General features: G+C 37.1%; 1 protein-coding gene across 1 annotated transcript in view; it reads left to right on the top strand.

The window, feature by feature from the left end:
• Positions 1-15,132, top strand: part of LOC140171509 (uncharacterized) — a 49,339-nt gene that overhangs the window by 16,242 nt on the left and 17,965 nt on the right. The window contains exons 3-8 of the mRNA XM_072194780.1: positions 168-254; positions 1,197-1,301; positions 4,469-4,559; positions 5,498-5,613; positions 8,650-8,748; positions 11,781-11,867. Of these exons, the coding sequence (XP_072050881.1) occupies positions 168-254; positions 1,197-1,301; positions 4,469-4,559; positions 5,498-5,613; positions 8,650-8,748; positions 11,781-11,867 (585 nt within the window). The remainder of the gene's footprint in view (positions 1-167; positions 255-1,196; positions 1,302-4,468; positions 4,560-5,497; positions 5,614-8,649; positions 8,749-11,780; positions 11,868-15,132) is intronic.

Here is a 15,132-nt window from a genome sequence, read left to right as displayed (position 1 = left end):
CCAATCTCCTCTCTGGACCAGACGCATCCCCTTTTAAAGGAATTTTTTTATGATTTGTTTTTGTGATTTGACGTATTCACGTACTCAATGAATATTTGCATTAGCCGAAGGAAAAGGTCCAAATTGTGATGAAGTTTAATAACAAATATCACCACTGTTTCTTGCAGCTTCATGGCAGTCATGGGGTCCGTGGGGTACTTGCAGTAAGACATGTGGTAATGGAACTAAGATTCGAACCAGGACCTGTTATTGTCGTGAGTTATTTGTTTAGAATAAATCTAACGAGGATCTAACCTACTAATTCTCTGAACACATTCTCTGATCTCATTCAAATCTCAACTCAAAAGTCGCCTGTTTATTTCAAATATTATGTAATTTGTAAAGTGTTTAAGATCTATTGTATATATGTAGTGTAAGTTTGTAGTTAAGATAAGTAATGTCAAACTTCGGAAGCTGATGTACTGTCCGTTGGGGTCTAGCGAGACTGCGTGATGGGCTTATTCTCCATAGGCTTATTGATAATAACTAAGGGCTTGTGGTCGGTTTCCAACACAATAGACTTGCCAAACATGTAATGATAGAACTTGCGACATGCGAACACCACAACCGAAAGTTCCTTCTCGATCTGTTCGTACTTCTGTTCCGTGGAAGTGATTGTGCATGATTCATGCACAATGTAATATTACTATGGGAGCATTTCTTTGTGATAAAGGTGAGTGGTGGCTATATGGATTTACCTTGGGCTATTCCATTTAAAATCCACCCTACCCCTGTCCAAGATTTAGCCAAAGTTTTCCACAGAGGGAGTCTGAGTTTTGAATAGAATTGCCAATTGGGTATTTGAAATACTCACTCCAGTTTTGGAAGATATAGGTAACGAAAGCCATAATACATGGGGAGTAGTTTCAAAAGGATCAACCCTGGCAAATTACATTTGAAAAACACACTCCACCTGTGGAAGATATTTGCACAATCTTCCACAGGGGTAGTGTGAGTTACAACTTGAATAGCTCATTGTCGATGTACGCATTGGTGGAAAATTATGCATCTGAGGTGTCATTTATAAGCCATTTAAATAGAGACGCACTAAGAAGCCATTTAAAGCAACCAAGTGTAGAAATCGTGATAAAATAAATATAAAGTATGTCGGAGAAAGGAATTTTAACATTATTGTTATATTTTTCATTTATATTTAGCTTCCATGTCACTGGGGTCATGGGACGTTCTACCCAACACTTGCCCAAGTGGTCAATGCAGTGGATTGGCTAGCGATTCATCATCCTGCAACACGCGAAGCTGTCGTAAGTAAAAGCATAATGCCCAAGCCCAACAATGGTCATTTATTTACACACTCAAAGAATAATTTGCATTGCCCACAAGACAAAGTTCAAATTGTGATAAATCAAACAAAAAGCCGCCCATTAATTATATTTATTCTCAGTTCACGGTTGTTTGATGTGCAGGGTGTTCCAAAAGTCTCGATACCATTTTGAATCGTCATATCTTTCACAAGGATTGCCCTGTTATTATGTAATTGGCTTCATTGTTAAATAACTGCAAACTATAGGTGGCGCTATTTATCATAAATCATATTTTTTTAATTTGCAAGGGGTCGGTAATCCATACTGCCATTAAAACAGATGGAATTGGGGAAACAAGCGACAAAGACATTTTATAAACATAATTCATCAAAAAAAAAGGAAATATTTATATTAAAAGCTTGAAATAGTAATTTCCAACTAAATAGCGCCACCAATCTTGTCATAAATAGGTACATTTTATATCCGAAAAATGCTATGTGCAGGTGAATAATTTTGTAAAGGTAAATTTAAGTTGAAAATGACTCAAAAACATCTGTATAGAAACGATACGTCGTCCTAGATAGGTCAAACTATTTTCTGAATCCTTATTACTAAAGCAATACATTGAAATGGTATTTATCCAATTTGAACAAGTTTGAAATTTGACCCTGTGTAAAGTGGTGACCTTTTCTCGCCAAAAGCTACTCCGGTCCAATTGCAAGCATTTGTTGTGTATGCCATGATGAATCTATACATCATATCGTCGTAATTACCGTCTACTGACGAGAAGCAGAGAACCCACCTGTCCGTACCCCTATGTATTATATCAACTACAGAGTCAACGTTAGTTAGTCATATATATTCATCATATTGTCGTAATTACCGTATACTGACGAAAAGCAGATAATCCGCCCGTCCGTACCCCTATGTATTATATTAACTACAGAGTCAACGTTAGTTAGTCATATCTATTCATCATATTGTCGTAATTACCGAACACTGACGAATAGCAGAGAACCCACCCCGTCCGTACCCCTATGTATTATATTAACTACAGAGTCAACGTTAGTTAGTCATATCTATTCATCATATCGTCGTAATTATCGTACACTGACGAATATCAGAGAACCCACCTATCCGTACCCCTATGTATTATAATAACTACAGAGTCAACGTTAGTTAGTCATATCTATTCATCATATCGTCATAATTACCGTATACTGTCGAATAGCAGAGAACCCACCTATCCGTACCCCTATGTATTATAATAATAATAATAATAATAATAAAGGAGGGATTTATAAGCGCCCATTGCAAGCAAGCAAGCCACTGAGCGCTGTACAGGCAACATAATAAAAAGCAAATTTAAACAATAAAATACATACATTACAGATATCACATAATTCCAGTAATTTCTAAAAAGCATAACATATTATATAATGTATATACAAAAACAACAAAAGCAATAATCATAATCAACACAAATATGGCAAAAATATAGCACAAAGTCATAACAATGCACCAGCATGGTGCAATCAGCCATAGTAATCCTTGAAAAGGAATGATTTTCAGACGACACTTAAACTGGTCAGTTGTAGCAGCATTCTTGATCTCTAATGGCACAGAGTTCCAGAGTGCTGGCCCACAAACAGCGAATGCCCTATGGCCATAATATTGTGTCCGTGGACGCTGCGATGGGAACCTGAGAGAGTTCTGTGAGGAAGACCGGAGGGTGCGGATGGGCATATAGCGGCATATCAGCTCATCTAGATAGACAGGAGCATGGTCATTGAGCGTTTTGAATACAAGAAGAAGAACCTTATATTTGATTCGGTGTGACACTGGTAGCCAATGGAGGCGCTCAAGGATTGGAGTGATGTGTTCTCTGCGTTTAGTGCATGTGACGAGACAAGCCGAGGCATTTTGGAGTTTCTGGAGTTTCTGCAGATCAATGTCGGGCAGGCCTGTAAGGAGCGAATTACAGGAGTCCAAGCGGGAGGTGATGAAAGCGTGGACTAAACGCTCAGTGGAATTGTTATCGAGGTATTTCCTGATTTTTCCAAGCTTATGAATAAATGCCCAGCCACTACGACAAATGTTGCTTACATGACTCTTAAGTCTGAGATGGCTATCAAAGGTGACTCCTAGATTGCGAGGCTTGAACTGATGTACGCATCACCAATCTTAACCGGTGGAAGTGGTTCGGAGTCAATAAAACGCGAACGAAAATGCAATATCTCCGTCTTGTCGTCATTAAGCTGGAGTCTGTTTTTCACTGCCCATGCTTTGATGTCACTAATGCAGGCTTCCAGACGATGGATAACAGAGTCTCTCTCATGCCGTTCAAAACATGCATAAACTTGAGTGTCATCCGCGTACTCGATGTGCTGCAACTTGTGGCGAGAGATGATATCACTGATTGGTGCAGCATAGAGAGTAAATAGCGGAGCACCACACACCGATCCCTGAGGTACACCGCAGGGATAATAACTACAGAGTCAACGTTAGTTAGTCATATCTATTCATCATATTGTCGTAATTACCGTATACTAACGAAAAGCAGAGAATCCGCCCGTCCGTACCCCTATGTATTATATTAACTACAGAATCAACGTTAGTTAGTCATATCTATTCATCATATCGTCGTAATTACCGTATACTGACGAATAGCTGAGAACCCGCCTGTCCGTACCCCTATGTATTATATCAACTACAGAATCAACGTTAGTTAGTCATATCTATTCATCATATCGTCATAATTACCGTATACTGACGAAAAGCAGAGAACCTACCCGTCCGTACAATTTTATAATTGTTCAGACATAACTTTCAACAATAAAAACTAATAACTGTCAAGATGTCAAACATTCTTAACATTTTTATATTTAATTACCACCAACTACATTTATTTTTATATGTCGACTAATAAAACGCCATGAGAATACATAACTAGTATTTGATTCCTGGTTCTTCAAGTCTGTTTCCACGCCCACAACGCACCCAATCTCCTCTCTGGACCAGACGCATCCCCTTTTAAAGGAATTTTTTTATGATTTGTTTTTGTGATTTGACGTATTCACGTACTCAATGAATATTTGCATTAGCCGAAGGAAAAGGTCCAAATTGTGATGAAGTTTAATAACAAATATCACCACTGTTTCTTGCAGCTTCATGGCAGTCATGGGGTCCGTGGGGTACTTGCAGTAAGACATGTGGTAATGGAACTAAGATTCGAACCAGGACCTGTTATTGTCGTGAGTTATTTGTTTAGAATAAATCTAACGAGGATCTAACCTACTAATTCTCTGAACAAATTTTCTGAACTCATTCAAATCTCAACTCAAAAGTCGCCTGTTTATTTCAAATATTATGTAATTTGTAAAGTGTTTAAGATCTATTGTATATATGTAGTGTAAGTTTGTAGTTAAGATAAGTAATGTCAAACTTCTGAAGCTGATGTACTGTCCGTTGGGGTCTAGCGAGACTGCGTGATGGGCTTATTCTCCATAGGCTTATTGATAATAACTAAGGGCTTGTGGTCGGTTTCCAACACAATAGACTTGCCAAACATGTAATGATAGAACTTGCGACATGCGAACACCACAACCGAAAGTTCCTTCTCGATCTGTTCGTACTTCTGTTCCGTGGAAGTGATTGTGCATGATTCATGCACAATGTAATATTACTATGGGAGCATTTCTTTGTGATAAAGGTGAGTGGTGGCTATATGGATTTACCTTGGGCTATTCCATTTAAAATCCACCCTACCCCTGTCCAAGATTTAGCCAAAGTTTTCCACAGAGGGAGTCTGAGTTTTGAATAGAATTGCCAATTGGGTATTTGAAATACTCACTCCAGTTTTGGAAGATATAGGTAACGAAAGCCATAATACATGGGGAGTAGTTTCAAAAGGATCAACCCTGGCAAATTACATTTGAAAAACACACTCCACCTGTGGAAGATATTTGCACAATCTTCCACAGGGGTAGTGTGGGTTACAACTTGAATAGCTCATTGTCGATGTACGCATTGGTGGAAAATTATGCATCTGAGGTGTCATTTATAAGCCATTTAAATAGAGACGCACTAAGAAGCCATTTAAAGCAACCAAGTGTAGAAATCGTGATAAAATAAATATAAAGTATGTCGGAGAAAGGAATTTTAACATTATTGTTATATTTTTCATTTATATTTAGCTTCCTTACACTGGGGTCATGGGCGGGATCATGGGACGTTCTACTCAACACTTGCCCAAGTGGTCAATGCAGTGGATTGGCTAGCGATTCATCATCATGCAACACGCAAAGCTGTCGTAAGTAAAAGCATAATGCCCAAGCCCATCAATGGTCATTTATTTACACACTCAAAGAATAATTTGCATTGCCCACAAGAAAAAATTCAAATTGTGATAAATCAAACAAAAAGCCGCACATTAATTATATTTATTCTCAGTTCACGGTTGTTTGATGTGCAGGGTGTTCCAAAAGTCTCGATACCATTTGGAACCGTCATATCTTTCACAAGGATTGCCCTGTTATTATGGAATTGGCTTCATTATTAAATAACTGCAAACTATAGGTGGCGCTATTTATCATAAATCTTTTTGTTTTAATTTGCAAGGGGTCGGTAATCAATACTGCCATTAAAACAGATGGAATTGGGGAAACAAGCAACAAAGAAATTTTATAAACATAATTCATCAAAAAAAAAGGAAATATTTATATTAAAAGCTTGAAATAGTAATTTCCAACTAAATAGCGCCACCAATCTTGCCATAAATAGGTACATTTTATATCCGAAAAATGCTATGTGCAGGTGAATAATTTTGTAAAGGTAAATTTAAGTTGAAAATGACTCAAAAACATCTGTATAGAAACAATACGTCGTCCTAGATAGGTCAAACTATTTTCTGAATCCTTATTACTAGAGCAATACATTGAAATGGTATTTACCCAATTTGAACAAGTTTGAAGTTTGAAATTTGACCCTGTGTAAAGTGATGACCTTTTCTCGCCAAAAGCTACTCCGGTCCAATTGCAAGCATTTGTTGTGTATGCCATGATGAATCTATACATCATATCGTCGTAATCAGATAACCCACCTGTCCGTACCCCTATGTATTATATTAACTACAGAGTCAACTTTAGTTAGTCATATCTATTCATCATATCGTCGTAATTACCGTATGCTTACGAATAGCTGAGAAACCGCCCCGTCCGTACCCATATGTATTATATTTACTACAGAGTCAACGTTAGTTAGTCATATCTATTCATCATATCGTCATAATTACCGTCTACTGACGAGAAGCAGAGAACCCACCTGTCCGTACCCTATGTATTATATTAACTACAGAGTCAACGTTAGTTAGTCATATCTATTCATCATATCGTCGTAATTACCGTATACTGTCGAATAGCAGAGAACCCACCTGTCCGTGCCCCTATGTATTATATTAACTACAGAGTCAACGTTAGTTAGTCACATCTATTCATCATATCGTCATAATTACCGTCTACTGACGAGAAGCAGAGAACCCACCTGTCCGTACCCCTATGTATTATATTAACTACAGAGTCAACGTTAGTTAGTCATATCTATTCATCATATCGTCATAATTACCGTATACTGTCGAATAGCAGAGAACCCACCCGTCCGTACCCATATGTATTTATATTAACTACAGAGTCAACGTTAGTTAGTCATATCTATTCAGCATATCGTCGTAATGGTTACCGTATACTGACGAATAGCAGAGAACCCACCCCGTCCGTACCCATATGTATTATATTAACTACAGAGTCAACGTTAGTTAGTCATATCTATTCATCATATCGTCATAATGACCGTATACTGAGGAAGTGCAGAGAACCCACCCGTCCGTACCCCTATGTATTATATTTACTACAGAGTCAACGTTAGTTAGTCATATCTATTCATCATATCGTCGTAATTACCGTATACTGACGAATAGCAGAGAACCCACCCCGTCCGTACCCATATGTATCATATTAACTACACAGTCAACGTTAGTTAGTCATATCTATTCATCATATCGTCATTATTACCGTATACTGACGAATAGCAGAGAACCCACCCGTCCGTACCCATATGTATTATATTAACTACAGAGTCAACGTTAATTATTCATCATATCTATTCATCATATCGTCGTTATGGTTACCGTATACTGACAAAGAGCAGAGAACCCACCTGTCCGTACCCATATGTATTATATTAACTACAGAGTCAACGTTAGTTAGTCATATCTATTCATCATATCGTCATAATTACCGTATACTGTCGAATAGCAGAGAACCCACCCGTCCGTACCCATATGCATTATATTAACTACAGAGTCAACGTTAGTTAGTCATATCTATTCATCATATCGTCGTAATGGTTACCGTATACTGATGAATAGCGGAGAACCCGCCCGTCCGTAGTCTGACCGAAATCCATTCAAAACTTTCAATCGGACAAAAAAACCGACATTTTCAACCACCAGGTTCTTATGAGGTCAGTGCTTTCATAGGTTGCGCCGCGCCGTGCATGCATATAAACGTCGCGTATCTGAGCGTTAACAAAGTACGCAACGCGATAAGTTGTTGCGCGTGTATACCCCGCTGATTCAACAAAGAGGTTTTTCCTTTTAATTGCAAACACGAATGAAATAGTCAAATAAAACTCATAAAAAAGTGCAGTTGGGGTTTTATAAGTCTGGATTTTCTTTCCTTGTATTTATTTTAAAAAAATTACAAAGTACATATATATCAAAAAAGCTCAAATTCTCGAAAGAAACAGCATCTAGCCGCGTTAAATTGCGAACACGATTGATATAGTGAAATAAAATCCATCCAAAATGCAATTGGGGTCAACAAATCTTTTCTTTGCTTGTATTTACAAAAAACATTACAAAGTACATACATATAAAAAGGCCCAATTTCTCGAAAGAAACCACGTCTAGAGTACAAAGCCGCTTTAAAAGGCAGCAAATTGGCTACATTCCAGCTATATACAGGTTCATGAAAAAATGCACCAAAAATGAACTCAGTTTGCTACCTTATTATATATCTATGAAAAAGGCAACCATGAGGCAGTAAACAAATAGTGGCTGTGTAGGTTAAAAATGATAAAGGAAAAAGTCGAAGCAATGTATTTGGTGTAATAGACTTTTGTAATAAAAAGCAAGCAATGGACTACGTTTTAGACTATTTATAAAGCTGTTTTCTGTGACAAGTTTCTGCGTGATTTCAGTAAGTTGCTGTTTCCTAGGCTATTCTGAACAGGGCATTAGTCTTCTGACTTTAACGCAACATGTATCTGTGCCTTGTTATCTTTGTTGCAGTATTTCAGTTTTTAGCTGTTATAGATGAAACAAGTCAAACCAACGTAGGAGAAGGTGATACAATTAATTACGGATCAAGAAGTGGTGGTACCGGAGGTGGTAAGTGTTTTTTTTTAAATAATCGGTAGGCCTATATAGTGTAAATATTGCAAAATTCAACTCTATAAAGTTATACAATATAATAATAAATCATCAGGTTTGCATCATCAGCGAATACGTTATTCTTCTAGCCAGTGGCGTAGCGTCATAAGGGCAAGGGGTCACGTTCCCCTATTATCGATCTGAAATGTTTAAAAATCGCATAGGAAAATTGCCGAAAAACGGCTTGTGCCCCACCCCCCATCAGATCCGGTACCCCCAATCATGGTCGTGGTCTCCCTCCCCCATGTGATGACCCACGCTACGCCACTGCTTCTAGCGTTGCTATGATGTTTTTATGATGCCAACTACCGCTTTGAAAAGAGTTTTATTATGTGGCAAGGTTCTGTGTAATTTCAATAAGTTGCTGTCCAGTTCGTTATATGTCCTGCCATCATCCGCAATGCCAAAATGCGTTTCGTGTAAGGTGATGTTCGTTAAGTCCTTCGGCAAGTTTTGTGCATGGACAGGTGGAAAAAAATATGATACGCCTCACCGGATCGGCCCTACGTACAACAAACGGATGGTATTTTCGCAAATCCGTTAGTGTTCGTCAATGTTCGTTTTATGTTCTTTTTATGTCCTGCTATTATCCGTCAAATGCGTTTCGTGTTAGGTGATGTTTGTTTAGTCCGTCGACACTCCGTTTCGTTTTGCGAACATGTGCATCGATCATGGGGGGGCTTTCTGAAGGATGTGGGACGCAAAATCAAATTCCCCAGTAGTGACTGACAAGTAGAAAAAAGGGGGAAAGGAGAGAGGTAAAAAGAAAAACGTGTGAGAAAAATTGAAGAGAGAAGCGAATAGAAAAAGTTAAATTGCACATAATTTAGTAGGGCCATGTATTAGAATTGAGGGAGGGAGTACTTTTTGAAGGGTAGAGGACGCGATATCAAATTCCTCCCAGTTTTAGTGATTGATAAGAAAGAAAAAAAAAGAGAAAAGCTTAAATTGCACGTTATGAATAGGCCCCGGGCAGTAGGAAGCCTAAGTATAGGCCTGTAATTATTACAGGCAGTGGTCCTTGGCCCAAAAAGCCTGTGAAAATTACTGCCGGTCCGTCGATATGCAGGGCTCGTGACATTTTGTCACCAAAGTCAGTATTTAAGACGGATTAGGTATATTACTGACTTTAACATATCAATCCATGCATGCTTTACCTGAAATTATGAGTCTGAAGTCTTATATCTAAGTGTCAGTGGACCAGTGTAACATTTTAAATTTTGCAAATTCAGTTTGGGCCTTTTGGTTTTTGTTTAAGGCAATAATAGTGTAAAAATGATGCACCAAAAAACAATTTTCCAAATTTTCCATTTTAAAACTAAATGTTTACACAATAGGCCTAATAATGTGAATACAGATATTTGTATAATACAAATGGCTTCAATTGGACCTTCATTTTGAAAAATGGACAAGTCTTCCTTTTTGCTTCTGCTTTGGACATATTGTTTCAATTCGGCTTTTGTTTCACCAATTTGCGGCTTTTTCAAACTAAAATAGTATCCAATAATAGTGCTAAAATTGATCCACAAATGGCTTCAATTGGGCCTTCATTGTCCAAAGGTTTCTCACCTCTATTACCCCCTGGACGCTGCTTGCCCTGATATGTAAGATTTGTAGCCCTTTTTGTACTTTTTAGCCCATTTTTGACCATTTTCGTCAAAGTTTTTCCCCTTAAAAGTTGTCTTTACCCACTTTGTCCACCCGCTGAAAAAGTGTTTGCTACGCCATTGCCTCTGAGGGGCCTCAAACCGTCTCAAACACCCTCTCTTCCCCCACTTTTCTGATAGGGTCGACGTCCCTGCTGGTGTCACATGGGACGGATTCGCCGGTCATTTATCGGACGTTGAACGATTGGATCTAAGACACCTGCAGGATTATTAGCGGCCACAACGCATAGAGAGACGGCGGGAATCGGACCCCAAATCCCACCGAATCTCCTGCCGGACTGGTGATTTTTCCACCGAATAAAATATTTTTGTATACGGTGATGTTCGTTAACCCAGTCCGTCGTAGTGTGACAGAGCCATTAGCGTCATATATCAAAAACTATAAAAGCTATGATTTTAGTACTTGCTCTATGTTTCAATTACTTATTTTTTCAAAATATCTGAGTTTTAACCCGGTACAAGCTTTAATAACGGGGGCTCAATTGTATGAGAAAGTAAATCTACATCTTATCCAAACTCCCGTGTTAATCCAATGCACATTTTGCTTAACCGGGCCGCCCTGACTTGGTCGCATTTGGGATATGGGTGCCACGAAACCGTAATAGGTACAAATTTAGTACTTTCTGTCAATCAAGGTTTATTCTCTACATGTCAATCTTTAAATTATTAGCATAGTCCTTATAATAACGGGGGACCGCCTTGATAAGTAAATGATAGCAAACCAGTGAAAAATACCCCAAAACTCAGTCAGTGGAGCTCCGCCCGTACATAGCATCATTATCGATTGGATTAGTCGACCGTAGCGGACAATTCGATCGCTCATTGTATTAATATTATCACGTGGTAAGAAATTTGCATTGGACAATAGATTACTATACTGAATTAGTATTGCATATTTCGGTTTAATCTTCACTAAGCGGGTTTATGGCTGAAAAGGTCACGGTTAATTTGCCGTGGGCAAAAACTGCACTATGCATGGCAGTACCATCTGAAGTCATCGTGCTTAGTTTCCGGGCCACATAAAAGGAAATCTTCAGTATTTTATATTAATTTCCCAAAACTAGATATAAATATCAAGAACCTGTTTGTTTGTTTGTTTGTTTGTTTATTTTTTTGTTGTTGTGTTCTGGACATGGCCCATGCAGCGGCTCTGCTACTACTTCGTCACCCTGCAATACACAACGCTGCCGTAAGTGTAATTAAAATGTTCACAATGGTCACGTCGGGGGTCACGTATTCACTTACTCAATGAATATTTGCATTAGCCGAAGGAAAAGGTCAAATTGTGATGAAATTAACAAATATCACCACTATTTCTTGCAGCTTCATGGCAGTCATGGGGTCCGTGGGGTACTTGCAGTAAGATATGTGGCAGTGGAACTAAGATTCGAACCAGGACCTGTTATTGTCGTGAGTTATTTGTTTAGAATAAATCTAACGATATCTAACCTACTAATTCTCTGAACATATTCTCTGATCTCATTCAAATCTCAACTCAAAAGTCGCCTGTTTTATTTCAAATATTATGTAAAGTGTTTAAGAATTATTGTATATAGTTTAAGTTTGTAGTTAATAATATTATTTATTATTATTATTACTTTTATTATTACTTTTATTATTATTATTATTATTATTATTATTATTATTATTAGTAGTAGTAGTAGTAGTAGTAGTAGTAGTAGTAGTAGTAGTAGTAGTAGTAGTAGTAGTAGTAGTAGTAGTAGTAGTAGTAGTAGTAGTAGTACAGGGTGTCCCAGAAAAAATTACCGGGCGAATAAATTAGGACGTAAGTCGAGAATTATACATCAAAATCCAAGGATCTAACCATCAACGTGTAGCCCATCTTATTCTGCATCTTCTACGGTAATTTTGCTGGAATCGGTTGACTGATTGCGAAGAAATGAGCGATTATATAACGCATACGTCAATGCACTTCATTCCAAGTTTGAAAAAAAGATCTTTCAACATAATGTGCACTACATGTAGTGGTTTAAAACTGTCAGTGGGCTTCATATTTTGTTCGTTGAAATTCTTTTCGTTCTTTTTAAACAATCTGTTTCTTGCAAAACATTTTATTAGGTTTTGTTCAAATTTGAAAACCTGCACGATATTGAAAATTAAAGCTTGCATGTAAGATGATGTCCGGTACTTGTAAATATCTTTTTTCGATAATGTTGATACAAATGTTGCATAAATTAAAAATTATTGCATTTAAAGAATCTCTCACACACATTAATGTTTTCGGCATATTTCCAAGAAATTGTGATGCAAAGATTAAATCTTTTAAAACGTCCACAATAATGTTGCATGATATCAAAAATCACATGTAAAGCTGTAAGCACTTGATCATTGTCATTCTTGGCTCAAATATTCTTTGGAAAGTTAAAATATAACATAATTTCACAACCTAAAGAATGAAAGTGGGAAAGCTTTCAATTGCAGAAAGTTTTCTCGGACAAACTGTTATTCATCTTCAGTGAAAGCATTCAATAACATAACACCGTCAGATTATAAAAAAGATAATGTGGACTAAATTTAATGAGATACACAAACTTTAGGAAGTGGTGAGCGAGTATAAAAAAAGCGCCTGTTGGTCAAACTTGGAATGAACTGCATTGATGCGCGCATTATGTAATCGTTAATTTCTTCGCAAGCAGTCAAACGAATCAAATACAATTTTCGTATGTGATGCACAATAAAATAGGCTATGCGCGACATTTAAAATATTTTGATTCTGATGTATATTTCTCGACTTACATTCAATTCTATTCACTCGGTAATTTCTGGGGCACCCTGTAGTAGTAGTATTAGTAGTATTAGTAGTAGTATCATTATTATTAATGCTCAGCAAGGAAAACGGGAATACGCTGTGATAAGGACAATCTTAAAGCCATAATGTACGATCTTATAATATGAAATTGGTTAATTTTTTTCAAACCTGATTTGTTTGCATATTTGTAATGTTTACGCATGTCCCAACTTGCACCTAAATGGAATCGGCCAAATGTGTTGTCTTTGTAGGTCAACAGAACAAAGTTCAACATATTATCATAATTTAAAAATTATGATAATATGTCCTCCCATAGAACTGCGTTTTAAATGTCCAAAATAACCAGTGGGGTTTCTTTCACATTACCTTGATATTCCAGCTTAAAATGGATAACAAAATCAAAATTTGACGGAAATCGTACATTAAGGGATCTGGAATGAGCGTTTTAAGCGTTTCGACAGTATTTTTCGTGGGACATGAGAGCACACCAGACATATCGAATTGCATTCTGAATACGAAGAAAGTATTTCTGATATCAAATAATTTTTATTTTTTGAAATTCACGATATAATAATTTTATGACAAATTGATATTTTTCACATTTTTGATATATAACAGTCCTCGAAGTAAATTTTAAAAATCTAATGATATATTCTTAAAGTGTATGAAGCTGGGAGGAAAAGCCGACGATCAATTGAAAATGTTGACCTTTTATATTGAAGATATGGATTTTTTTCCAAAAAGACCTAATTTTTTTGGGTGTTTTGGGAAAAAAATCCATATCTTCAATACGAAAGGTCAACATTTTCAATTGATCGCCGGCTTTTCATCCCATCTACATACACTTTAAGTATAAATCATCAAATTTATAAAGTTTACTTCGAGTACTGTTAAATATCAAAAATATCAATTTTAATGATTTGCCATAAAATGTGTATTACATTGCGAATTTCAAAAATCAAAATTATTTGATATCAGAAGGACATTCTTCGTATTCAGAATGCAATTCGATATGTCTGATGTGCTCTAATGTCCCACAATAAATACTGTCCAAACGTTCATACCCCATCCCTTAAGGCTTTAAAGCAAAAACATTTCTCGTATGAAAGCTCGCGCTTACGCCTATACTGTACTTCTTTGTATACGTTCTTTGACCATAGTTAAATTCACATGCATGAGGTATCTCTTTGATAGTTTATAATGCCCAGCCAGTCAGCAAGCCGGCTAATGGCTCACCTTGATAAGCTTGATAAGGCACTGTCATCTGCTATAAAGCATCCAATTTAAGATTTAGTGGTTTAGGACCTTGGCCACTACATAATCCCACAGGGAGGACAGTAGTTAAACAATGGAGTAAAAGACCCATTATTGATTAGGCGCGGATATTAAAATCACAGCTCCTTTGCGTGTATAGCAATTTACCAGTTGTCAATGTCTTGAGTCATTGACGGCAAAAACACAATAGAGAGTTTGCGAAATGAAGTTTGAAACCACAAACTTTAAAGGGCATATCTATTGCAAAAACAAGTTTAACTCCATTCGAAGAGAATTAGTTACATTACAAGTTGACACTCGTTGCAATTTTTTTATTCGTATTTCTCTTGAAAAAGAGAAATTGTGTTTGTAAAATGCTGCCTCGCACACAAATGTACGGTCCTTCCCCCGTTCGAAGCAAAATTGATTTCCATGGCAGGAGACTGATGACGTAACAGTAAATGAAGAGTCATGTTACATACACATGAGGCCTGGATATGAGCTCTTTTGACATTCAGTCATGTGTATAATATGCGACCTTCTACCACGAGAAATCGGGAAGGTTCATTGAAATATTGTTTATTTGCATAATAAATACAATATTGATCACTGATAGTATACCTGAATATTACTAGTCTCACGCTCAAGTTC

This window comes from Amphiura filiformis, chromosome 2, assembly GCF_039555335.1.
Source record: "Amphiura filiformis chromosome 2, Afil_fr2py, whole genome shotgun sequence".
NCBI lineage: Eukaryota > Metazoa > Echinodermata > Ophiuroidea > Amphilepidida > Amphiuridae > Amphiura > Amphiura filiformis.
This window is presented reverse-complemented; position numbering and strand designations above follow the sequence as displayed.